The sequence below is a fragment of the Podarcis gaigeae genome (assembly GCF_964106915.1).
Source record: "Podarcis gaigeae genome assembly, chromosome: 1".
NCBI lineage: Eukaryota > Metazoa > Chordata > Lepidosauria > Squamata > Lacertidae > Podarcis > Podarcis gaigeae.
The window spans coordinates 9357671-9384660 of NC_139678.1; the positions used below are offsets into that span (position 1 = coordinate 9357671).

At 45.0% G+C, this 26990-nt stretch overlaps 1 protein-coding gene across 1 annotated transcript in view; it reads left to right on the plus strand.

Moving 5' to 3' along the window:
* Window positions 1–20865: 20865 nt before the first annotated feature.
* The window catches only part of PRKCH (protein kinase C eta), a 117175-nt gene continuing 111050 nt past the window's right edge, over window positions 20866–26990 (plus strand). The window contains exon 1 of the mRNA XM_083734129.1: window positions 20866–22192. Coding sequence (XP_083590255.1) covers window positions 21845–22192 — 348 coding nt within the window. The 5' untranslated portion in view covers window positions 20866–21844. The remainder of the gene's footprint in view (window positions 22193–26990) is intronic.

The following is a 26990-nucleotide window of genomic DNA, read 5'->3' on the forward strand; positions in this document are numbered from 1 at the left end:
GGTCGTTTTGAAGTGTGATCCTGTCCTCTGGGGTGTTAGCCACCCCTCCCAGTTTGGTGTCATCTGCAAATTTGATCAGGATGCCCTTGAGTCCATCATCCAAGTCGTTGCTGCAGTCATGCGCCAGAAAGCTGCTCCATGGCAGCTCCCTTGCGCTCTGGAGCCAGGCTTCAACGAGGGAGCCCATCACGGGGGTGCCTGATCTCGCCCCATCCCAAAAATGTGCCGGGGGCCACAGTCCCCCCCCAGCCTCTCCCCATGCTACACCACTGGGAAGAAATTTCTGGCAGTAAGAGCTGCTCAGTGGTGGAATGGATCCCTAAGAGAAATGGTGGACTTCCCTTCCTTGGAGGTTATTAAGCAGAAATGGTTGGGGGTTGGAATTTTTTTTTTATTTTTTTTGCCCAAAGAAAACATCTAATCTTTCTACTGTAAATATTTAAAAATTATTTCACAATGGAATGCCCCCCGCCCCTCTTTCATTAAGTAAGAAACAAAGCAATTTAAATTTAAAGCGTGCTCTTTTGGCAAGGATTCTATATGTATTCCGCAAACATTCTCGTCCTTGACTCTGCGATATTGTGGGGAAGGTACAGGGGAGTACCATACGCCCAGAGAACTTGTCATTGTGCCATGGGTGTGGTTGAGTCCACCGAACACATTCTCTTGACTTGCCCTTCTTATGCAGAGCTTAGACAAAATTTTATAGATCCACTCCTATGTCAATTTAGCTTCCTACCTGGAGAAAACCAGGTTTTACACTTGCTGAATAATGTCACTAGAGCTATACCTTCCTTGGTGGCCAAATTTCTTTTTTTAGCTTTTAAGCGTCGCAAGACTATAATTGACTGTATCAATATGGGGCTATCTGTTTAGCCCATTTTAGTGTTGGCTAAGCTCTAAAATCTTCCTGGATGTTTAACTGTGTATTTACAAATGTACTTTTTCTGACTGACGGTCGAATAAAAGGTTGATGATGATTCTCGCCCATTTGGGTATCTGGGGAGAAAGCCAGGATGTAGGCATTTAAAATCAGCTGTTGCTTCCCCACCCCCCCTCTCTCTCTGCCCCCCATCCCGGTATTTTAGCTACCCACAGCATATTCTCTGCCCTCGCTTGCACACACAACGGATTGATTCATCCCGCATTGCAAGTGCCTGCATCTGGTTTATGGATTTTATTAGTCACTGCAGAAATATTTAAGCTTGCGGTGAGCATTTACAAGTGTTATTGCATGAAAAAGTTGAAGAATCAAGGCGAGACGATGGGTTTGCCAGACAAGGGTAATGAGACATAATCACCAAGAGCGAGGGGTGGAGGGTTTGGGGGGGTTAGAAATCCCACCCCCGCCCCTTCCAGATATACATATACAATTCCAGCACAAAATCCAAGGGATTTAACTTCTAGAAAGTTTGGAAAGGGTGCTACGAAATTGCAGCTATTTAAAAAGAAAGAAAAGAACGAGCGAGACTTTGCAGATCAATGGTAGGCAGGAAGTCACAGACTGCCTATACTGTTACAGCATCTTTCTGATCTATTATCACAATTCACAGTTTTATCCTTGTTATTGAACTTAAATTCCAACTTTCCTACAAGGAACTCAAGATTCTTCCAGCTCCACAACAACCCTGTGAGGTAGTTAGGCTAGGAGGCTGTGGCTGGCTCAACTTCAACCAATGGAGGTTCATAGATGCAGACGTAGAATCGTAGAGTTGGAATAATAAATAATAATAATTTTTTTTATTTATACCCCACCCTTCCCGGTTCAGAAAACTGGGCTCAGGGCGGCTAACAACAAATTTAAAACAATTGATGCAAAAAAACCCAAAAAAACCCAGCATAAAATACAGTATAAAATGTGAATAACAATAAATTCAGAATTCAAAAATCAATTTAGGGGGGAAAACCATCCAATAAACATTAGATGATCACCAGGGCTAGTTGGCTAAATTAGTCCTATTTGTGGTAGCGAGGAGACCAGGGGAGAATTAGCTGTGGGATCCCAGAGCGGGTAATCTTCATAAAAAGGGGAGGGGGGGAAGGAAGGGGAATAAAAGATCAGGCTAAGTTCAAATTGAAAGCCAGGCAGAATAGCTCTGTCTTACAGGCCCTGTGGAAGGAAGTTAAATCCTGCAGGGCCCTGGTCTCATGGGGCAGAGCATTCCACCAGGTCAGAGCCATCACTGAAAAGGCCCTGGCCCTGGTGGAGGATAATCTGACTTCCTTAGGGCCCAGGACCTCTAAACTATGATTATTCATGGACCTTAAGGTCCTCTGTGGGGCAGACCAGGAGAGGTGGTTCTGTAAATATGAGGACCCTGAGGGTCATCTAGCCCAACCCCTGCAACGTAGGAAAATGCCTTCTTTTGTCTTCCTTTTTTGTGGGGTAGGGTGGGGAGGGTGATATATATCCTCGTATTTAGTGATGCCCTACTAGCAATGAAGCATCACAAAACAGGACATGATACTAATGTATATATATATTAGTTTTTATTGGGATTTTATGACAGTGATAGAAAGCAACCCCAGGAACAAGGCAAGAATTAACCAATAAAGAACAGCGAAAGCAGATGGGATCAGAGTGGAAACCGAAAGTGATCAGTAGGAAGAAATTGTACCAGGTATGCCCTATGGACGTGGGTGGCGCTGTGGGTTAAACCACAGAGCCTAGGACTTGCCGATCAGAAGGTTGGCGGTTCGAATCCTCGCAACGGGGTGAGCTCCCGTTGCTCAGTCCCTGCTCCTGCCAACCTAGCAGTTTGAAAGCATGTCAAAGTGCAAGTAGATAAATAGGTACCGCTCCGGCGGGAAGGTAAACGGTGTTTCCGTGCGCTGTTCTGGTTGCCAGAAGCGGCTTAGTCATGCTGGCCATATGACCCGGAAGCTGTATGCCGGCTCCCTCGGCCAATAAAGCGAGATGAGCACCACAACCCCAGAGCCGATTGCGACGGGACTTAATGGTCAGGGGTCCCTTTTACCTTTATGCCCTATGGTTTAGGACTGGGGTGCAAGACTGTGTTGGGACATAGACAACCGAGTTTAGATGCTCTCTGTCCACATGTTTGAGGGAGGGAATGACCCTTTGTCCAAATACCAGCTTCTCTGTTCCAGGGAAAGACTTCATTGCCTTGCAGCCTAGAGAATCAACTGGCGAAGTTTGGAGGGCAATGCTGCCCTCTGCAGGATAATAAGGAAAATCCTAGTTATCTCTGGCCCCATCTGCACGGCAACTTTGCTTTTTGATACCAATTTTATTTTTCACCTTTCACAAATATTTTAACAAAAAACCCCCAAAACCCAGAATCTTTACAAAATCTAATTTACCTTTCCCTCAACTCCCCTCCCCTCCTTTCTGTGGTTATTTATTTTAAATCTTTTTATTTATTATCCAATATCCAATTCAAATATATTTACACTTTTACCCTTATCTTCCTTTTAATTGTCCCTTACTGCATGTGTTAATATCAGTTTTGCTAATGTTTTTATATGTTTACAGCATGTCTTCAAATAGTCAATGAATTTCCCCCCTTCTATTTCTAAAAAATCTCTCTTCTTGATTTCTTATTCTTCCGGTGAGTTTCTCATTTTCTGCGTATTCCATTAATTTTAATTGCCAATCTTCGTTGATGGGAACTGTTTCTTCCTTCCATCTTTGGGCATAAATCATTCCAGCAACTGTGGTAGCATACATAAACATTCTTTTCCTGTTTGCTAGGTACTTCACCAATTATACCTAAAAGAAAAACTTCTGATTCCCCCCCCCTCAAAAGTTATCTTTACCATTTATTTCAACTCATTATAAATCATTTCCCAGAAGGCTTTTGCAGGTTTCTCTTCAGATCATATAAATTTTGCGTGACAACATTGAAACAGGTGATGATGAAGATTATACTGCCCTTCCTCTGAAGTTCTCAGGGCAGTTCACAAGTACAAATAGTCACAGCTCCCCTGCAAAGAATCTTGGGAATTGTAGTTTCCAAGGGGGGCTGAGAGTTCTCAGGAGGCCCCTAGTCCGTTCACAGAGCTACTATTTTCCAGAGTTCCCTGAGGGGAAGGTTAGAAACACTGGAGAAACGTGAGGGGAATTGTTGTTGTTGTTTAGTTGTGTCCGACTCTTCATGACCCCATGGACCAGAGCACGCCAGGCACTCCTGTCTTCCACTGCCTCCTGCAGTTTGGTCAAACTCATGCTGGTAGCTTCGAGAACACTATCCAACCATCTCGTCCTCTGTCGTCCCCTTCTCCTTGTGCCCTCCATCTTTCCCAACATCAGGGTCTTTTCCAGGGAGTCTTCTCTTCTCATGAGGTGGCCAAAGTATTGGAGCCTCAGCTTCACGATCTGTCCTTCCAGTGAGCACTCAGGGCTGATTTCCTTCAGAATGGAGAGGTCTGATCTTCTTGCACTCCATGGGACTCTCCAGAGTCTCCTCCAGCACCATAATTCAAAAGCATCAATTCTTCAGCCATCAGCCTTCTTTATGGTCCAGCTCTCACTTCCATACATCACTACTGGGAAAACCTAGGAACAATGGTCCCCTAACAACCCTCAGCATCCTTAACCTTACTCCATGTGTGCTCTGATTGGCAGAATTGGCACTCCTACGGATGCCACATAATACGCGTCCCACATTTGTAAGAACCCAATTGTTTAGTGTATGGGACGCGGGTGGCACTGATCAGAAGGTTGGTGGTTCGAATCCCTGCAATGGGGTGAGCTCCCGTTGCTCGGTCCCTGCTCCTGCCAACGTCAAAGTGCAAGTAGATAAATAGGTACCACTCCAGCGGGAAGGTAAACGGCGTTTCCATGTGCTGCTCTGGTTCGCCAGAAGCGGCTTCGTCATGCTGGCCACATGACCAGGAAGCTGTACGCCGGTTCCCTCGGCCAATAAAGCAAGATGAGCGCCGCAACCCCAGAGTCAGTCACGACTGGACCTAATGGTCAGGGGTCCCTTTACCTTTACCTAATTGTTTAGTGTAACAGCGTCTGACCTTTGGAACTCTCTGCCCATTGTGATCAAGCAGGCGCCTTCTTTGTACTCTTTCCTGCACCTGCTGAAAACATCCTTTTTTCAGACGAGCCTACTCAAATGCTTAGGAAGTTGAAGGGCTTTTAATCTCTTTTAGTACTCTAACCCTAGTACTCCAGGGTTGTAAACTGCTTGCAAATCTACATCTGTTGAGCACAATTGCATGCAAAATGTGCACCAAAATATTGGTTAATGTTCACAATAACTTTTTTTTTAAAAAAGGCAAACTGATGTCCAGGTATGGAAAAGGGAACTTCAGATTGGAAAAAAGGAGAAACCCTAATGTTAGATCAACCATCCCTTCCTTGGCCCTGGGTTCTTTGGGGAGATGTGGCGGGATATAGATTTAATAAAGAAAATTTGGAGGGCCTGTACATGGGTGTTTTTTGGTTTTCTGTTTCGGGTTGTACAGTAATAATAGAAGAATAGAACATACGCATTTTCATCGGAGAAATCTTGGAGGGTATGCTCTTGGAACTACAGCTCTCATAATTCTTTGGGGGAATGCATGACTGTTTAAAACAGTATGGTAGCACTTTAATTGTATGGTGTGAATGGGTTCCTGATGGCCGTGAGCCTTCATCATGCAGAGGATGATATCCAATATGGCGGCAACCAAAGGAGCCATTACAGAGCCATGGAAGACAGGGTCACTCTGAGCATATTGGCCTCACTCAGTGAATAACTCTTGTCATGGAGAACCGGGTTTGGCCTCTTCGCCTGACTTCACTGAAGTCAAGAGACTCCAGTATCCAGCGGTGGAATAAACCAGATTCCTTCGCTTTGTTTGTTTTGGCCTACTGTGCCTCTTTATGAGGAAAATGGTCAAAGCGAAGTACTTCCCTTGTGTATTTTGACAGGAAGCCCCAGTAATATGCTTTCCTTTTGTTGTATATCTTACTCGTTCCCCCCTCAATCTTGTTTAAATATTTTCAAGCACAATGACATATTTATTAACCCACCACCCTCTCCATGAGGTAACTCTTTGATTAGCTATTTAAAATTTTTTTTTTGCAAAGACTCTCCGCAAAGGTAGAGATCTCTCTCTCTCTCTCCCCCTCCTGCTGTCTCCAATGAGAGTTAATATTATTACTGCTATTTGTGTCGAGCTCTTGAGAACAATCTCTGTAAAAAATGGAGGACGTTTATTTAAAACAGCTGGGCGAAAGAGCATGCAGGCCCAGCTAGAGTCGCCGGGGTCAGCGTTCGAGGCTAACACCAATCTCTGCAGAACTTTGAAGCTGACATTTTACAGATTATATGTGTCCCACCGCACAGTGGGCATGGCGTATAAATTGGGCTTAGAGGCCCCTTATTTGTTCTTTTGCATTTTTATGAGCCCGCAGCGTTCCTCTTTGAAGCGGCACACACAGAAAATAATAATAAAAGAGAGAGTTGTTTTAATGCCGTGGAACTATTTGCAGTAAATCATGTTATAGCATCCTGGAAATATATCTGCTGCACTGTGGGGTTATGTTTCAAGTCCTCTTGTTCCTCGCATTCTCGTCACCCCCCCCTTTCTTCTTCCCTCACTTATCAATCATCTTGTGTCTATAGGCGGGCAGAGAGGCCAGCAGATACGTTACAGTTATAATGAGGAGATTAGCAATGGCTGATGCCCACATCTGAATGCCATTTCTTCTGTGAAGGTCCTATTGTGTGGTGGTGGAACAAGAGAAAAATACACACATACACATACACCCTGCAACAAACACCCCCCCACCACCAGTGCTTGGGAAGCATGAGCTCTCTGAGGGAGGAGAGTTAGAGGTGGTTCCTTGGAGGGCAAGATCCGATGTCTGACGCCCCCTTCCCTTCATGGAACCTTCCGCAGCCCTTGCCCTACCATCTCAGGAAATCCTACATCCATCCTAGGTGTGCTGTGGGCATCTTGGGTGTGTATTTCTAATGGAATGCATATTTTCAGGCGAAGGAGATGGAAAAGGATAGAGGATCATAAGTGTGTTGGTAGTTCTTTAATTTGCTCCCTTGCCGTGAGAAGTAAGGTTACAGGGAACCAGGCAGAGGGCCTTCTCGGTAGTGGCACCCTCCCTGGGGGATGTCCTCCTATCCGATGTCAAGGAGATAAGTAACTATGCAACCTTTAGAAGACATCTGAAGGCAGCCCTGTATAGGGAAGCTTTTTAATGTTTACTGTTTTATTATTATTATTATATACACTGGTACCTCAGGTTACAGACGCTTCAGGTTACAGACTCCGCTAACCCAGAATTAGTACCTTGGGGTAAGAACTTTGCTTCAGGGTGAGACCAGAAATCGCGTGGCAGTAGCGGGAGGCCCCATTAGCTAAAGTGGTACCTCAGGTTAAGAACCATTTCAGGTTAAGAACGGACCTCCAGAATGAATTACGTTCTTAACCTGAGGTACCACTGTATGATGGAAGCTGCTCACAGTAGCGGGGTACAAATACAGTAGTACCTCCGGTTACGTAACCCTCTGGTTACGTAAACTTTAGGATGCGAAAGCAGCAAACTTGGAAGTATTCGATCAGGTTTCGCCTTGCGCGCATGAGCAGAAGTGGTCCTGAGGTTGCGGAAACCTCAGGATGCAACCGGACCTCCGGAATGGATCCCGTCCGCAACTGGAGATACTAAATAATAATAATAATAATAATAATAATAATAATAATAATAATAATATCGATAAAACATCAAACATTAAAAACTTCCCTAAACAGGGCTGCCTTCAGATGTCTTCTAAAAGTCAGATAGTTGTTTATTTCCTTGACATCTGATGGGAGAGCGTTCCACAGGGCGGGTGCCACTACCAAGAAGGCCCTCTGCCTGATTCCCTGTAACCTCACTTCTTGCAGTAAGGGAACTACCAGTTAAAAGTGCTGATCTGACTTTTCCCTTGCCAGTGTGAGCACTGAATACAATTCACCCTCTTCTGCTTCTCTCTCTCTCACCACCTTAGAAATGCAGTCTGCCATATTTCACTAGGAATGTGAAGTCCTTGTGAAAATTCACCAGCATTTTCACATGCATATGCACATTTTTTAATGAATGCATTTCTGTATGTTGTTTGCACTAAGAAACACATTTTTTGCACACACTCTTCCGCTGGAGAACTGCAATGACAATTCGGAGAAGTGTGAATTTCAGAGTACAGCTGTGTTTCGGTTCATAGATGAGTTCTCTAAGTGTGAACTTCATTGGTTTGCATTAAATGTGAATGGAACAACCCCTGCCCAAGCAAAGCCCTGCCACACATGTACCAAAACACCCTAGTAGATGTCAGGCACAGCTTTCTCTGCTTAGCTTTGCACTGGCAAACGTCAACCGTTTCAGAAACACACTTCTCTAGGATTGTCAGCATTAATGAGTGATGACATCTGTTTTGGCATGCGTCTATATTCACCAGCGTATATCCAGAATATTGGTGGGTGCCCATAACTCCCCAAAGGACTGTTACTAATCCCAGATATTCATAACTAATAATGACGATGGTTTAGTGACATTTGGGGCTCCTATCTTAATACATACGTATGCAAAAGGGTGGCCATTTAGTCACTGCCAAAATAGAGGAAATGCAAAAGCAAAAAGAAAGCACTGCTCTGCATAAGATTTGCATATGCAGATTTAAAAATAGCTGTGCAGTTTAAATAGAAACCCACCTACATCCTCCAAAGCGGGAAAGCTGTGGACAGCAGCTGACTTGTGTGCTTGCACAGTTTCCTACTCAGGGTTCTTCTTCATTAAACAGGGCTTGGGCCAAACAGCCCTTCAAATAGAAGGCCTTTGGGATAGGACCCCATCCACAGTTGGCTGCTATGAAGACAGGATGCTGGTCTAGACGGGTCTTTGGCCTGATCCTGCAGGGCTCTGCTCAGGTCCTTATGACTTCATGCTTGTTGTGGCATCTACAGTGGACACTTGGGTTGCAAACGTGATCCATGCGGGATGCACATTCACAACCCGCAGCAGCACATCTGCGCACATGCAGGTTGTGATTCAGCGCTTCTGCACACGCACAAAGCGTTATTTAGAGTTTCTGCACATGTGCGACCCCCGAAACCCTGAAGTAACCCATTCCGGTACTTCTGGGTTTCGGCAGGTTTGTAACCTGAAAAAACGTTACCTGAAGCTTCTGTAACCCAAGGTACTTCATTTTGTTTCTTAATTAGACTTGCGAGGCCCAAGAGCCGGTGGGAGCAAATAAAAGCTGGAGGAGGATGCAGAATGTTAGCTGGGGTGGTTGGGATGCCTACATAATGGTGGGGCTGGCCCCTCCCACAAGTTTTTCCGAATGTTTGTTTAGTCGGAATCTCTTTTCTTGCAACTTGAAGCCATTGGTTCCAGCCCTACCCTCCAGAGCAGGAGAAAACAAGCATGCTCCCTCCTCCATGTGACAGCCCTTCAGATATTTGAAGATGGCTATCACATCTCCTCTCAGTCTCCTCTTTTCCAGGCTAAACATACCCAGCTCCTTCAACCGTTCATCATAAGGAATGCTTGGTTCCCAGCCCCTTCATCATCTTGGTCACCCTCCTCTGCACATCTTCCACCTTGTCAACATCCTTCTTAAATTGTGACACCCAGAATTGGACACAGTATTCCAGGTGTGGTCTGACCAAGGCAGAATAGAGTGGTACTTCCCTTGTTCTGGACACTAGACTTCTGTTGATGCAGCCTAGAATAGTATTACCTTTTTTGCTGCTGCATCACACGGTTGACTCATGTTAAGCTTGTGGTCCACCAAGACCCCTAGATCCTTTGCACATGTACTGCTAATAAGCCAGGTGTCCCCCATCCTATATTTGTGCACCTGGTTCTTCCTTCCTATGTGCAGCACTTGACAGCACTTTGTCCCTACTGAAATTCATTTTGTTAGCCTGTGCCCAGTTCTCCAATCTGTTAAGGTCATTTTGAATTCTGATTCTGTCTTCTGCGGCATTAGCTAACCCTCCCAGTTTGGTGTCATCTGCAAATTTGATGAGCAAATTCCTTCATCCAAGTCATTTATAAAGACGTTGAACAACAACGGGCCCAGGACAGAACCCTGTGGCACCCCACTTGTCACTTTTCCCCAGGATGACGAGGAACCATTAATGAGTACCCTTTGGGTTCGGTCAGTCAACCAGCTACAAATCCACCAAACAGTTACCTCATTCAACCCACATTTTACCAGCTTCCTCATGAGAATATCATTGGGGACCTTGTCAAAAGCCTTACTGAAATCAAGATATACTTTGTCCGCAGCATTTCCCTGATCCACCAAGTTTGTAATTCCATCAAAAAAAGAAATCAGGTTGAGTAATTCCTGAGTAATCGCTCTCTGCCAGGGAGGTTTCCCTAACCCCGAGCTATTTATTTATTTATTTATCTCGCGGCCAATGTTCTCAGTAGAAATCCAGATCCATTTTGCACTGTCCCAAAACATTTCCATCCTGCCCGTAAAACAGGCAGTAGGTGTTAAAGAGGTTCACAGACTCACAACTCATTGTCAACTAATTATCTTTAAGATGGTGTCACCACATATTTAATCGCTGAGTAATCGCTGGCCTTGCTCTCTCCGGCAGGGAAGTTTTCCTACCCCAAAGCAATTTATCTCTGGCATGTTCTCCGCCTCCCATCTCCTGCCCCCCCCCCCCGTCCCCTGGACTCCAGATAAGTTCATTAACCTAAACCGGCCACAAATGCAGACATGCACACACAAAGCTTTTAGGAACTTTCATCTTTTTTTTTTTTAAAAAAGGGCACTGGGAGAAAACCGTGCAATAAACTGGTAGCCTGGCTAGCAGTAGGGGATAGCTTAGGACACCATGGGTGGCTAAGGAATATGAGAACCAGATGTATGGGCTTTGGAGGGGCAGATCTGCTCTTTCTGTTTACTGACAAATGGAGTGGGCCGTGGAAGGCAATTAAAAAGCAATAACTGTACATTAAAGGCACGACTCATAATAGCAGCAAGAAACACCACAGCCAGCTCGGGGGGGGGGGGTGTTGGTGGAGGAGAGTACATATTATGTAGTTGAGACAGATCTATAAATTGCCAGGAGGCTTTAAAATACAGCTAGCTAACCAACTAGCTTTGTAGCTGAGACAAGTAGCTGAATTTCTAGGGGACTTTAAAATATAACTAACTTCACAGCCAAGCTAGGTATCTGCCATGGGACCTTAAAGTCTAACTAGCTGATGCGGGTGGTGCTGTGGTCTAAACCACAGAGCCTTGGGCTTTCCGATCAAAAGGTCAGCGGTTTGAATCCCCGTGACGGGGTGAGCTCCCGTTGCTCGGTCCCAGCTCTTGCCAACCTAGCATTTCGAAAGCACGTAAAAAGTACCTTCCTCTGGCAGGAAGGTAAATGCCATTTCTGTGCACTGCTCTGATGTCAGTGTTCCGTTGCGCCAGAAGTGGCTTAGTCATGCTGGTCACATGACCCAGAAAAACTGCCTGTGGTTCCCTTGGCCTGTAAAGCGAGATGAGCGCCGCAACCCCAGAGTCATTCGCGGCCGGACTTAACTGTCAGGGATCCCTTTACCTAGCTGACGGACTAACTAACTAACTAACTTTGTCGCTAAGACATATAGATGATTTGGAACGATACTTTAAAATACAACTAGGAATCATGCAAAATAGTTGCAAAGCCACGTGGTTTTGCCTTGGGAAGGTCAAAGTGGGCTGGCCACTCTCAACCTAATTTGCCTCATGGAGTTGTTGTGAGGATAAAGAAGAACTCGTTTGAGAAAGCGTTGAGATACAAGTGTTATAATTATAATTGCAGAATAAGTTATACAAAAGAACATTTCTGCAATTTTGCACGATGCAGAGAAGATGCAGAATCCAGCCATTTCTTAGCAAAGAATTTGTATTTCCCAGACAGAGATTTTCCTTAAATGAAAATCACTCTGCTTCAGCATGCTGCCTGAATAAGGTGCTGCAGTATAATACCAAATTGCAGATTGTTTAAAAATAAAACAATATCAGAATGAACAAAGCTTCACACAAAAAGAGAAGGATGAGTTTCCCTGACCTTTGCTTGGAATTGGCCATTGCCTCAGTTTTGCTTCAAATCATGTCTAGCATCTCCATCTAGTGGTATCTATCAAAACCACAGGCTAGAACCATGCGGTGTTGCAAAACCCTTGCAGGGAATAATGGCCCGACTCCAAATGCCACCTTCGCAGCAACACACCTACACTGGCACCTTCAGATCCACATGTACAATCACCACTGTCCAGATTTTCCTGTTCTTATTTAGGGCAGAGTATTATTATTATTATTCTTTTCGGCTACATAATTAGTCTGGAATGACTGGTTTCAAAGTGGCTCATAAAAGCTGGGAGTGGGCGGGAGTTGAAAGATTTCATGTCAACGCGTCAACCTCCGTTCAGTATTTTGTTTTACAGAGCTGCTCAACAATGTTTTACTTTGTCAAATGCAGGAATGGGCAGATTGGTGGATTTTGGTCCATCTCAGCTTCTCCTGATTCCAAATTTAAGTTCCGTTCTCTGCATTTACACATCAGCTTTCAGATTTCTTTCTTTTTTTTTAAAAAAAAATGTCCTCATGAAAATTCAGCGTTTTAGTGTGATTTTCTCCTACTTAACACACATTTGTGTGCAATTTTGCCTAACGTTTGCATTTTGGAAAGCCGAATTCCCCAATAGAATGCGCCTTTGCATGTTATTTGCAGCAATATATGCAAATTTAAAATGTGCACATTACCCTAGATTATGCATTTTTATGCATGGCTAGAAGACTGCATTGAAAAATTCAGAGAATTTCAAAATTTGAAGAATTTCGAGTCCCCTGTTCTCCCAGATCCACTGTTCTCAGAGTGGTTTTACAATCAATTGCTTTTCACAGGGAACTCTGAGAATTGTAGCTCTGGGAGGAGAAAATGGCTGATGTCCTTCTCAGAGTAGATCTATTGAAATCAGTGAACCTGAGGGAGCCCATGGGTTGACTCTGAATTTAGGCAATGTTGGATACAACCCATAATTTCTAAATTTGCATGTAAATTAGCATATGTAAATGTTATGCCAGCAAACCTTTTGATCTCTTTTTGGTGCTATGTTTTCTCCTTTTCGGTGATGTGTCTGTGGCCACACCATGCTGAGTACTTTTAACAGAGCACTCATACATCCAGCAAAGAGGTTCAAATGAGGTCAGCACATCTCATATCCTGTTCTGCCGTGTGATATCAGTCACATTTTTCTGGAACACACAGGAGTCTAAATGAGATTGAGAAATAAGCAAGAGAAAAAGGTCCTTTCAGACCAGCAAGGTAGATAGTACTAGATTTGTTTCTTGAGAAAGCTTTAATAAATTCAGCCAGCTCCACTGATATCAGCATTTAATGACCGCCAGGTTTATTAATGGCTGTGAACAAACAAGAGCCCTTGCAATGTAATTTACTCTCCCGTTAGCTGCATTAATCATTAGCCAGTAAGAGGGCGGTATTGCTTATTTTAATAAACAATGGCCTGCGATTTATAAAACCACATGATATCTATGTTATAAATACAGTCATACCTCGGGTTACATACGCTTCAGGTTTTTGGGTTGCACACTGCGCTGAACCCAGAAGTACCGAAACAGGCTACTTCCGCGTTTCGGTGCGAGCGCATGCGCAAAAGCACTAAATCGCACTTTGCGCATGCGCAGAAGCGCTGAATCATGACCCGCGCGTGCGCAGATGCGGCGCTGCGGGTTGCGAATGCTGCAGGTTGCGAACATGCCTCCCGCACTGATCACGTTTGCAACCTGAGCGTCCACTGTAGTTTGTGATTTATAAAACCACTTCAGAATCTGAAGTGGCACAACCAGATTTGCAGATGACACTCAACCTTGAAAGATTCCATCAACAGTGTTGCTGCGGGACATATCCTGAAAGAAAGTAACATGAAGCAAGCGTAACATGAGGTAAGACTGTATTATTATTTTGTGCCCCCCTCAGCTTGGTACCCTGTGGGGGGCAACTGCCCGCACTGCCCTAAATCCAGCGCTGAAGGAAAGAGTTTAGAGATGATTGAGGGGCTCATCCAGATTTCCCTTTGTACCGCATTTCTAGGGACAGGTCTGTGTTTAAAAGCGATTTGTCTTTTTTTTATAATAATATTTATTAAATTTTTAAACAATAATCAACATACATAACAACATAATCTTTTTCAATAACCTCATTTCGTTCTCATCTTTGGACTTCCTCACATCTCTTGTTCCTGCTTTGTAAACACATAGATTTTCTAGCAAATTATTAGCCTAATTCAGTTTATATCATATAATTGTCCAATGTTAAACCTCAAATCTTAGAATTTAAAAAAATCTTAATTCTAGCATATTATTTATCCAAAATTTGTCTTTTCTTTCAATCACATTTAAATTTATATTCTTTATTACTAATTTGTTGGAGCCCTCTTATTACAAATCTTACATCTTTCTTAACATTCATACAATTTACAGTATTTTGTAAATAGTCCTTAAATTTCTTCCAATCCTCCTCCACCGATTCTTCTCCCCGGTCTCGGATTCTGCCAGTCATCTCTGCCAGTTCCATATAGTCCATCAGTTGCATCTGCCATTCTTCCAAAGTGGGCAAATCTTGAGTTTTCCAGCTTTTAGCGATGAGTATCCTTGCTGCTGTTGTAGCATACATAAAAAAAGTTCGGTCCTTCTTTTGCATGCTCTGGTTAACAATGCCCAAAAGGAAGGCCTCTGGTTTCTTAAGAAAGGTATACTTAAATACCTTTTTCAGCTCATTATATATCATTTCCCAGAAAGCCTTCACTCTGGGGCAAGTCCACCAGAGGTGAAAGAATGTTCCTTCAGCTTCCTTACACTTCCAACATTTGTTATCAGGCAAATGATATATCTTTGCAAGCTTGACTGGGTGTTTAAAAGCGATTTGTCTGTTTGCTTTGCCCTGCAGTGTCCCCTGCAAAATGCTGCTTTTCAATGCTGAGTTGGAACCCATTGCATTTCAGGTTTTCAGGAAGTCCCTGTTCTGTTCACAGAGCAATAATTTCAGAGTAGTTCAACCGCCGATCCCTCTTCCTGGGGAACTCTGGGAATTGTAGTTCTGTGAGGGAAACAGGGGTCTCCTGACAAACCTCAGCTCCCTTAACAAACCTGCAGGATTCTTTGGGGAAACTGCTGCTTAAAGTGCTTTGAATGTTTAGTGCAGACAGGGTCTCGGTGAGGTAGCTTGATGTGCAGAGCTACCGCGTTAGAAAAAAATACTGCTTCTTACAAACGAAACACTTCTTACGAGTAACACCTCCCCCCTCTCCCCTGCAAGCCGCAGTTCTGCAAAGAAGGAACTATTCTTTACCAAGTTTCACTATGTGGGCCTATTTATATCTCTTTCCTCCTACACATGTGTCTATACTGGTTCTTAAGAACTCCCCGTTTCCTGGGAGCACGGTACTTTTTGAATTTTTGATTATTTACACCATAAAATCTGCCAGGGGGAAAGTTGGCAACCTTACATTAACAACCTTGTTGCCAACGTTTTAGAAAACTGGACTTACTCCTGTGCCTTTAACAGAAGCCTGGTGTCTTAGCCTTATCTTTTGACAGTTTTTCCTAGGTCCACCCTCCCCCTTTTCCCCCCTCCAGTGTTGTATCAGAGCAAACACCAATCCATGGGAAACCCAAATTGCTGTTTGTTCCTGTTATGTACTGAGCTGAAAAGTATCCAAAATGCAGCAGCCTGATTGGTCCTAGAACAATAGGATTCAGAATACAGCAGCCTGATTGGTCCTAGAACAATAGCCTCCAGAATGCAGCTGTCTGATTCGTCCACAGGAGCCACCCAATCCAGCTCCAGGTGGAAGTGAATCTGCGACCTGATTGGCCTACAGGAGAATCCCAGAATTAGCCAATCACCTGGGGCCCATTGTGTAAATAATGTATATAATGCAGACATTCTGGGGGAGCTTCCATTCCTCACAACTATGAGCTGAATAAAGAGCATGAAATCCACACTCGACTCCGAGTATATTTCAGTTCCAATTCAGTTTTAAAGAGCTGGTGCAATCACAGACCACACGTTCTTTTTGTTCTTGGTAGTTTTGTCTTATTGTACTTTCTCCCTTCATTCCTCTCATTTAATATTTTCTCATAATGTTAAGACTATTTAAACTCCCCCCCCCTCCAATTCATTGGAGAATGCTGATTTGGTCGAGGAATAGGAGATTAAGGGTGATGTTTATTCCTGATTGCTTTTCCCCTGTTTTTCACCCAAAAGATACTTAGAGGAGCTTACAGGATTTTTAAGACATGAACGCAATACAGTATCTATGTTTTGGTAAGTTGCCTGTTTGTCTTTTCTCTATGCATTCAGACACCTCTTAAAGTATTGCAACACAATTTGGCACAATGGTTCCTGAGACTGAGAAGCAGGTTTTCATTCAAGTTTGGATACTATTGAACATGATTCTGAATCAAGATGGCAGAATGAACGGTTGAAAACTGCACACATCTCAACGACATCCTTTTCTCATAATGGCAACCAGATGTTGACAGACCACACCTGGAATACTGTGTCCAGTTCTGGAAATCACAGTTTATGAAGGATATTGACAAGTTGGGAAACCAAGGTGATACAGGATCAGGAAACCAAGCCTTATGAGGAATGATTGAGGGACTGGCTATGTTTAGCCTAGTAAGGTAAAGGGTAAAGGGACCCCTGACCATTAGGTCCAGTTGTGGCCGACTCTGGGATTGCGGCGCTCATCTCGCTTTATTGGCCGAGGGAGCCGGCGTACAGCTTCCGGGTCATGTGGCCAGCATGACTAAGCAGCTTCTGGCGAACCAGAGCAGCACACGGAAATGCCGTTTACGTTCCCGCCGGAGTGGTACCTATTTATCTACTTGCACTTTGACGTGCTTTCGAACTGCTAGGTTGGGAGGAACAGGGACTGAGCAACGGAAACTCACGCCGTCGCGGGGATTCGAACCACCGACCTTCTGATCTGCAAGCCCTAGGCTCTGTGGTTTAACCCACAGTGCCACCTGCGTCCCTTTTAGCCTAGTAAAGAGGAGACTAAAAGGTGATATGAAAGCCATCTTCAGATATCTAACAGACTGTCCCATGGAAGATGCAGCAAGCTTGTTTTCTCCTTCTCCAGAGGGTAAGACTCGAACCATGGATTCAAGTTACAAGAAAGGAGATTCCGACTAAACATCAGGAAGAACTTTCTGACGGTAAGAGCTGTTCAACAGTGGAACGGTCTCCCTCGGGAGGTTGTGGACTCTCCTTCCTTGGAGGTTTTTAAGCAGAGCTTGGGTGGCCATCTGCCATGGATGCTTTAGCTGAGATTCCTGCATCGCAGAGGGTTGGACTAGATGACCCTCAGGTCCCTTCCAACTCTGAGCCCACGTGCAGGACCTGAGCACAAGAGCACTCCCCACTTGAGATATTGTGTCTGGCAGTGGAGATACAACCTAGACATCTGTTGCTGTGTGTTCTGGCCAACAATACCTCTCCAGGGAGTTTTCCCAGTCTCGTTGCTCACAGCCATTCAACGGGAGATTTCTGGGGTTGATTAATCCTGGACTCCCCTGCTCAGCGCCTGAGGGCCCCAATCCTGTCACTCACCATCTGGCTCAGAGCGGGGCCTGATGGGCTCTATAAAGGACTGCAGCCGCCGTTGGGCAGAGAGGGCTCCATTTTGTATCGTTTTCGTTTTTTGTTTAAATTGCTGTTATTTTTTACCTATGTCATTTTAAACTGTGATATTAATGCTGTATTCTTAGTTTCAGATTTTGATTTATGTGGAAATTGTTTCCCATTTGGTTGTGTATTTTTTTTTGATGTGGTTTATTTATTGTTTAGGGACACGGGAGGCGCTGTGGGTTAAACCACAGAACCTAGGACTTGCCGATCAGAAAGTTGGCTGTTTGAATCCCCGTGACGGGCTGAGCTCCCATTACTCGGTCCCTGCTCCTGCCAACCCAGCAGTTCGAAAGCAGGCCAATGCAAGTAGATAAATAGGTACAGCTCTGGTGGCAAGGTGAACGGCATTTCTGTGCGCTGCTCTGGTTCGCCAGAAGCTGCTTAGTCATGCTGGCCACATGACCCGGAAGCTGTACGCTGCCCTCGGCCAATAAAGCGAGATGAGTGCCGCAACCCCAGAGTCAGTCACGACTGGACCTAATGGTCAGGGGTCCCTTTACCTTTACCTTTATTTATTGTTTATGACTTTTGTAATTATGTCAATCTTGTTATGCTTTAAGCCGCCTTGAGCATTGTTTTTTTAACTGTGGAAAGGTGGCATACAAATAAAAAATGATGATGATGATAAATGCAAAATGTCGTGACACCTTTCTGACCCCTTGTTTGTCAATCTGCTGTTAAAACTCTGAACAGCTGGCAAACAAAACCCTGTCCTGTTCTTACGAAATACACTAAACACAGCCCAAACAATCTGCCAGCCGAACCAAGTCTTATGACATGACATGATGGGTGTGTGACTACAATCATAGACCACACGTCCTTTTTAAACTCGGTATGTTTTGCTGTTGACTCAGTAGACCGCATAGCTGTATCCTGTGGGCGATTGTGTGACAACTTATTGTTATCTTTAAAATGATCTTTCTTTTATTTCTACTCCTTTCCCTGTAACCTGTCTGCTATTAAAACTTTAAATAAAATTATTAGGAGGGGGGAATGATGGATGTTGCTATTGTTCATTACATTTCTTACCCAACTTTCTTTTTTAAAAATAATAATAATAATTAGATTTTTCAGATCAGAATTTTACAATCACATATCCAACATACAACATAAAAATAAGATTCCAAGGAATCTCTTGGCCTCCCCTCCTCCCATTTGTGGGTCCTATTGTTAGTCATTTCCTCCTGCATCTTTTATGAAAATCCAAATCTTTTACCTCTCCATTGTGACCAAAATTCACCATTAAACTACAAGTGATATTCCAACGCTACTAACGATTTTAGCTGTTTACGATGGTTTTGAAGATAAATTATAATTCTCCCCCATTCCTTATTAAAATTTTGGTCTTCCTGATTTCCGATTCTTCCGGTCATCTTTGCCATTTCAGCATAATCCATCAACTTAATCTGCCATTATTTTCTGGTAGGGACTTTATCTTCTTTCCAAATCACCCAACCTTCACCATGAAGTCCCAGGAATCATAGAATCATATCACTGTAGAGTTGGAAGGGATCCCATGCACCATCTGGTTCAACCCTCTGCAATTCAAGAAGGGTTGCAACAAGCATTACAATTTAAGCCAGGCTAACTTCCTGTTGAAGCGATAGCCTGGGTGATGGGCCATTAAGGAGAAAGGAAAGGGCTCTGTGTGAGACTTCCAACTCTATAAAGTGGCAGTGATGTGGCCTAGAATCATAATAGCAAGCAGAGTTGGGGCAAGGAATGCTAGATCTCTGCTTGAACTTAAGGCTGCAACTCTGGGAGAAACAAGACCCTCATGGGGTGTTAATGCTGTGAACCTCTCCATCGCCGGCTCCGGTTGCATATCTATATGAATAAACCATATATCACAAAGACACCACAGCTATGCCTCATTCCCAAAAGAATACTTGAACCTTGGGTAAGCACCTCAAACCGCTGGAATTTTGCGCCGCTTGGAGATTAGGCTGGTGTGCAGCAATCTAATATGAAGATGCATTTATTTATTAAATTTTATTTATTAAATTTAAATACTGAACTTCATCCAATGATCACCTGAATTTGCAATATAAACACACACACAAACCATACTACAGTAACAAGCAGTAGCAATAACCTGAAGGAGCGTCTCCACCCCCATCGTTCAGCCCAGACCCTGAGATCCAGCGCCAAGGGTCTTCTGGTGGTTCCCTCCCTGCGAGAAGGGAGGTTACAGGGAACCAGGCAGAGGGCCTTCTTGGTAGTGGCGCCCGCCCTGTGGAACGCCCTCCCACCAGATGTCAAGGAAATAAACAACTATCTGACTTTTAGAAGACATCTGAAGGCAGCCCTGTTTAGGGAAGTTTTTAATGTTTGATGTTTTATTGTGCTTTTAATATTTTGTTGGGAGCCACCCAGAGTGGCTGGGGAAACCCAGCAAGATGGACAGGGTATAAAAAATAAGTTGTTGTTGTTGTTGTTGTTGTTGTAACCCTGCCCCCAGTTAACACAGTTAAAACAAATGAATGTTGCAAACGGAATCTAAAAAGGAGGGGGGGGGGCTAAGCAAAGAGAAACTAGATATTTATTTACCATTTGGTGACCCTTTATTTCATCTGTTAATGACAATCACGGGACAGACCAGTTATCATCCATTCGACAACAGATATGGCTATCATAACATCGACATACGAACTTCAAATTAGCATTGCTGTGACAGGTTGATGATGTGTTTCACTACGATGGACAAACCAAACTCCACCCTCCTGATAACTCCAAGCTGCATAATGAAACAAAATTTAATTTTTAACTGACTTGAGTAGGACTGAATATGGGATGTTTCTTATTTCTTATGATGCCTTACTTTTTGTTTTCATGCTCAGCTTTGTAAATTTATAAAACCCAATAAAAATGTGCTTTTAAAAAGGGGGGAGGGGAATAAAGAAAGCAATTTTATTTTATTTTAATTTTAAAAAAAATGCAAAGCAAGATGTGCCTCCATGTGGGTTGAGATGCAAAGAAGTTGAGAAGAAATTTCACCCTTCTTTTCCGGCTGCTCCTCTGAGACAAGATGTTAATTTTTCTGGAGGGTGTGAAGAAGAAGAAGAAGTGGATATTCCAGGTGTGGCTCCTCCTCCTCCGAGAAAGAGGGAGGGAGCGAAGTTGCCAACAGAGATTCAAATAAGTGGCTTTGGAGACACGCCTTCCTGGAGGAATCTGAAGGTGCAGGACCTTGCCCAGCAAAGGAGCCAGGAGGGGGCGAGAAAGAGAGCTCTTTGCACAATGGGGTTTGGAGAGTGTGTGCTTGTGATAAAATGACAGCTGTAGTTCTGAAGAACAGGTTAGAGCTACACACAGCAGCAGCAGCCGCCGCTGGGACAAGTCCTTGCAAGGCTAGGTGGAAGCCCCACCCCTTGGCCTTCCCTTCTCGTGGGCTAGTCACATCTCTCAGGTGTTTCCCTTGCTCAACAACCACTTGTGTTGGGTTGTTCTCTCTGTGTGTCTCTCAGGAGGAGGAGGAGGAGACGCTCTTCTCAAACCACCCGGGCAGGAGAAGGAAGGAATCAAATTCTGAGCAGTGAGAGAGGAAGATTCTGCCGAACTGAAAGCCTGCTCTCTCTTATCTGTGGATTTGTGGCTTGTGGTTTGGGTGAGCGGCTCAGGAAAAGGGGGGAAAGAGAGGTCCCCCCCCCTTCTCACTCTGCTGCAGTTTCTTCCTGAACTAAAGGGAGGAGGGAGAAACTGAAGCGGTTTGTCTGTGAGAACCAAGAACAGCTAAAGGTGTTTGGTTGCTGATGTGCACAGAGCCAGGAGCGCTGGGGTGTTTGGCACCAGACAGCAGGGCTCTGGAAAGCTGCTTCGCTTCTCTCTCTCTCTCTCTCTCTCTCTCTCTCTCTCTCTGTGTGTGTGTGTTTCCATGCTCTGTTATCTCCCAAAGGAGGTGAAGGAATTAGCTCCTCTCCGCTGTGAAGAAGAGAAGTGATTCAGCAACTTGGTTCGTCTCCTTCCTTTGTGGAAAGGGAAGACAGGGGGGCAAAGGGCTGGGTGTGGGTTAGTGCCCTTGACAGCATGGCCCAGAGACCAGGAGCTGCCACCACCGGCTGCCCTGTCCCCTGAGGACTGCCTAGCTACTCTCCGGGCTACCACAGACTCAGTAGGACAGCACCTTACTTCTCTGAAGAGGACGCATTCCTCTGTTCCCCCCCCGTCCGGAGCCATGAAGTTCAACGGCTACATGAAGGTGCGCATCGGGGAGGCCGTGGGGCTGCAGCCCACCCGCTGGTCCCTCAGGCACACGCTCTTCAAGAAGGGGCAGCAGCTCCTGGACCCCTACATCACGCTGAGCGTGGACCAGGTGAGGGTGGGGCAGACCAGCACCAAGCAGAAGACCAACACGCCGACCTACAATGAGGAGTTCTGTGCCCCAGTCAATGACGGCCGGCAGCTGGAACTGGCCGTCTTCCACGGCACCCCCATTGGCTACGATGACTTTGTGGCCAATTGCACCGTGCACTTCCATGACCTCCTGCACGGCGCCGGGTCCTCGGACAGCTTCGAAGGCTGGGTGAGTCACTGAGCTTCTCCTGGGGCTGTTTGGCGTCTAAGGTAGCTTGGCACCTGTGCCCATTTGTGATGGGATGTGTGATGTACCAGGGCTGGGGGAACCTGTGGCCCTCCAGATGTGACAGGACTACTAAAACTCCCCTTCTCCCTGGCCATTGGCCGTGTTGGCTAGGGATAATGGAAACTGGAGCTAGAAACATCTGGAGAGCCATAGGTTCCCTTATGTGCATGTGTATACTCAAGGACTCTCTTCCCTGCTTTGGGGGATTTGATGGTTTGGGGGGTGGAATCAAGGCTTTTTCAGGTGTGTGTGCGTGCAAAAAACCTGGTTACCAGGGTAGCTAGAAACCTGAAACCGGGGAACTTAAAAGAACAAATGAATTATCTTGCTGGGCCTGACCAAACATCTCCCTCGACCATCATACAATGATGGACATTGCTATTGATTATTACATTTCTTACCCAACCTTCACCATGAAGCTCCAGGAATCATAGAATTGGAAGGGACCCCGAGAGCCAGCTAGTCCAACCCTCTGCAATGCAGGAATCTCAGCTGAAGCATCCATGACAGATGGCCACCCAACTTCTCCTCGAAAACCCCCAAGGAAGGAGAGTCCACCACCTCCCTAGGGAGTTCGTTCCACTGCTGAACAGCTCTTACAGCCAGAAAGTTTTTTCTGATGTTCAGTCGGAATCTCCTTCCTTGTAACTTGAAGCCATTGGCTGGAGTCCTACCCTCCAGAGCTTGAGAAAACAAGCTTGGTATTCAGACGATGGGCATCTACCAGGGAATGTCTGTATCTCAGTGGTAGAGCGTTTGCTGTGCATGCAAAAATTCCCAAGTTCAGTTCCAGCATCTCCATGTCAGGCTGGGAAAAGTTCCCGCTTGAAGACCTGGAGATTGAGATGGACCATTGGCCTGAGATGGCCTGAGGCAGCTTCCTGTGTTATTCTGTCCTCCGATCATGTGGCATTTGGAGGCTCATCCTCTTTGAACATGCAAGTACCATCCATACTGACTTACAAAAGCCCATACAGTGTGAGTTTTGAACCAGTGGAGGTCCCTATGAGTCCCAATGGGCAGCAGCTCCCACTGGTAAGTGTACTGGGCTATGCCAGTGAGTTTTTCCTTTGGATTACGCCATCTTTGGCTGGTGTCTACTAAATGGCAACATGAGAGGTGGCCTTCTCAGTGGTGGCACCCCAGCTTTAGAACTCCCTATCCTCTATGACCTAGCAGAGGAGACCCTGTGGCACCTGCTCTTTTAAGTCTTGGGCACCTGTCTTTCAGTAACATCTGATGCCAGTGTTGTCGTTGTTAGATGAGCTGCTGCTGATTTTAGCACCTGCGTTGCGAATTTGAGAGTGTTTGAGTTGTAACCTGCTCTGAAATTGCTGTGCAACGAAGAGCACATAGGGAATGTTTCAAATACACGAATCAATAGCACCTTTCACCATCCTCACCAAAAAGAAGGCAGAACCCTGTTGCCCCAGGACTTTGGTCTGTTTTTTCCAAAGCCATCTCACCTAATGGCTATCGCTGCACCTTGTGACAAGGTGTTCCATCAGTTAATTATGTGTTTTCAGAAATCCTTCCTTTGCTCCTTAACCAATCCCAGCGTCTGGCGTTTTTTGGGTGCACCTGGTATCTGACATTTCACCCAGCCCTACTCTGCGGCTGGTGCTCAAAATACCCAAAGGTGGTGCCTACCATTCTTGTAATATATATTTTTTTCTGGGTAAGCCAATGTTTATTTCTCCAGGAAAGAGATGCATTTCATTGCTTCTCAGCAGGATCCGAAGCCTTTTTTTTTGAATAAAGTCGCATCCAAGTCTATGAGCTACATATTAATGAAAAGAAATTGGAAGAGAAATGAATCAGATGAATGGGTTTTTCAATCAGAATTCCATTTTCACTAAAATCCCTGCATTTTAATGGCTAAAACAAATGGGGCTCATTTGAGGGGAGGTGGGAAGGGAGGGAGAAGAGAAAACTGTAAGTTTGAGAGTCACTGAAAGCACAATTCAACATGGGTTTATTCAGCAGTAAATCTCCTTGTTTCTATGGGCTCTTGCTGCTAGGTAGGTAAGTGTGTGTGTGTGTGGAATCGCAGCCTTAAAACTTTTCAGAATGATTAGCTGGGTCCTGTGAGTGGCCAAGCAAGATCTATTTTATCTTTTATCCTGTGCAGTTCAAAAATCTCGCACGTTTGCAAAAGGTGGAAGATTTGCTGCGCGAAGGCGACATTTTTTTTTTTTTGCCAACTATCTTGCACATCTAATGAGAAGGCTAGAGAGAGTGTTTACACCTCGCAGTCATTCAGGCATCGACAAGAAATGTGTGCCTATTGATTTCCCGCATCGGAAGACATGGGGGTATTTGGAAATTTCTTAGGAAAGATGCCAGCTATTGAAAACCTTACACTTCAAATGTATTGGCCAGAGGCGGGGGAAAACCTCTAAGCTGGCAGTCCCCGTTGCCACATGGGGTGTAGGCACGTTGAACACGTAGACAGCCCTTCTCCTACAGAATTATTAAAGGTAGAAGTTCCTTGTACCCCCTTTCATCTGGTTGTGTAGTGCTGAATGTGTCAGGCAAACACACACTCAAAGAAGCCGGCCTCAGCTACCTTGTCAGATCTTCCTTGTTGGAGACTTGCTGTTGCCTTTAAATCAGACTTGCTTAGTGGTGGATAAGCCTATTAATTCCATTTTATCATTTCCCCCAAATCTTATGTTCAGTTTGCAGCAGCTTGTGATCTGAAAACCCTCGCAGAAATTCACTAGTGTGAATTTGCGTGCATTCCTCCTAAGGAAGATGTTTTGTGTGTGCATTTTTGCCTAATGTAAATATTATTTTTTGCCAGCAATTTCCCTTAACAATGCACTTTTGCATGTTGCTTTCCACAAACATATGCATTTTTATTTTTTTAATTTTTTTATAAAAAATCTACCCTTTCTCCATATATATATATGGTTTTCAAAGGCTTGGGTTTTTTTTTTTTTGAAAACCACATTGCAAAATTCAGAGGAAGTTTGAAACGTACCTGCGTTTCGGTTTGTTTTGGGGAGAACTAGGTTTGCATTGAAATGAGAGCTGGGCGGAATTGTCCCCCATCTCTAGGGGGGAATCTGTGGGACACCCCCCCCCCCCCCGATCTCATTGGACCCTCTACACCCATCAGCTCCTGCCAATGTAGCCGGCAGTCAGAGATGATAGGAGTTGTGCTCCAACAACAGCTGGAGGTCCACAGGTTCCCTATTGCATAGATAGAGTTGAAAGGGATCCCGAGGGTCATCTAGTCCAGGAATCGCTGCAGGAATCACAGCAAGAGAATTCCTTGCCCTGGTTTTCTTATAATCTCCCAAGTCTTCTGTCAGGGCTGACTCCTTCATCCTCTTCCTCCATCATTTCCACTGGCACTTAAACATACCTTGCTTGCAGGCAGTTCCACTGCTGATGGAAGACAAACGAATACCTCATCCTTTGTGATGTTAGTTATTTTCTGCATTTCATAGCTTATTTTGCAGGCCTTCGAACTGTGCCCGTGCAACAGAAACTAACAAGGCTATGTGCTCCCTGCTGAATTCTTCAAATGACCACTGAACTTACAGGGAAGGTGGCTGAGATATTCCTGAGGGGGCTGGGCCACACAGCAGTCCTCCCCGCATCCAGTAATATACAATACACCATAATACCATTGACCTGATTCAGAGATAACGGATAAACTATGGCTTCACCACTGTTCCTGAGGCTTTCAGGGGGCTGCTGAGCCTCTTCGCTGTGTCCAAACAGTCCTCTCCTAGCAAATGAGCAGCAACGGGAGTGAGAAGGAGTCAGCTTTGAACATTCCTTTGTTGCAAGGGGTTGGACTTAGAAGGCGATTGGGCCGGATCCGGCCCCCGAGCCTTAGTTTGCCTACCCAGGGGTTAGACATTCTCCTGGAAGACAGATTTAAAGGTAAAGGTACCCCTGCCTGTACGGGCCAGTCGTGTCCAACTCTAGGGTTGTGCGCCCATCTCACTTAAGGGGCCGGGGGCCAGCGCTGTCCGGAGACACTTCCGGGTCACGTGGCCAGCGTGACGAAGCTGCTCTGGCGAGCCAGCACCAGCGCAGAACACGGGAACGCCGTTTACCTTCCCGCTATAAAGCGGTACCTATTTATCTACTTGCACTTAAGGGTGCTTTCGAACTGCTAGGTGGGCAGGAGCTGGGAACGAAAGACGGGAGCTCACCCCATCGTGGGGATTCGAACCGCCGACCATGCGATCGGCAAGCCCTAGGCACTGAGGTTTTACCCACAGCGCCACCCGCGTCCCTAAGACAGATTTACTGAAGGCTAAATTGGCTTTTTAATTGCCTTCTAAATCCGGCCTGTGGATGGTTCGGGAATTAGCGTGTTTTTACATGAGTAGAGTGTGTCCTTTTATTTAAAACACATCTCTGGGTTATTTGTGGGACCTGCCTGGTGTTTTTACATGAGTAGAATGTGACTTTTATTAAAAAGGCATCTCTGGGTTATTTGTGGGGCATAGGAATTCGTTCATATTCCCCCCCCAAAAAAATATAGTCCGCCCCACCAAGGTCTGAGGGACAGTGGACCAGCCCCCTGCTGAAAAAGGTTTGCAGATCCCTGCTCTTCACCATGAAACTAAATTGGATCTTCACGTTCAAAGGTGAAGTATCAGGCACTTGCGGATGACAACAGGGTGGCTGTAGCCATCCTTCCAGGCCTTTGAGCTGCCAAAAGCATTCTGGCTGTCCATCACTGGAAACAGTACACTGGGCTTGGTGGAAT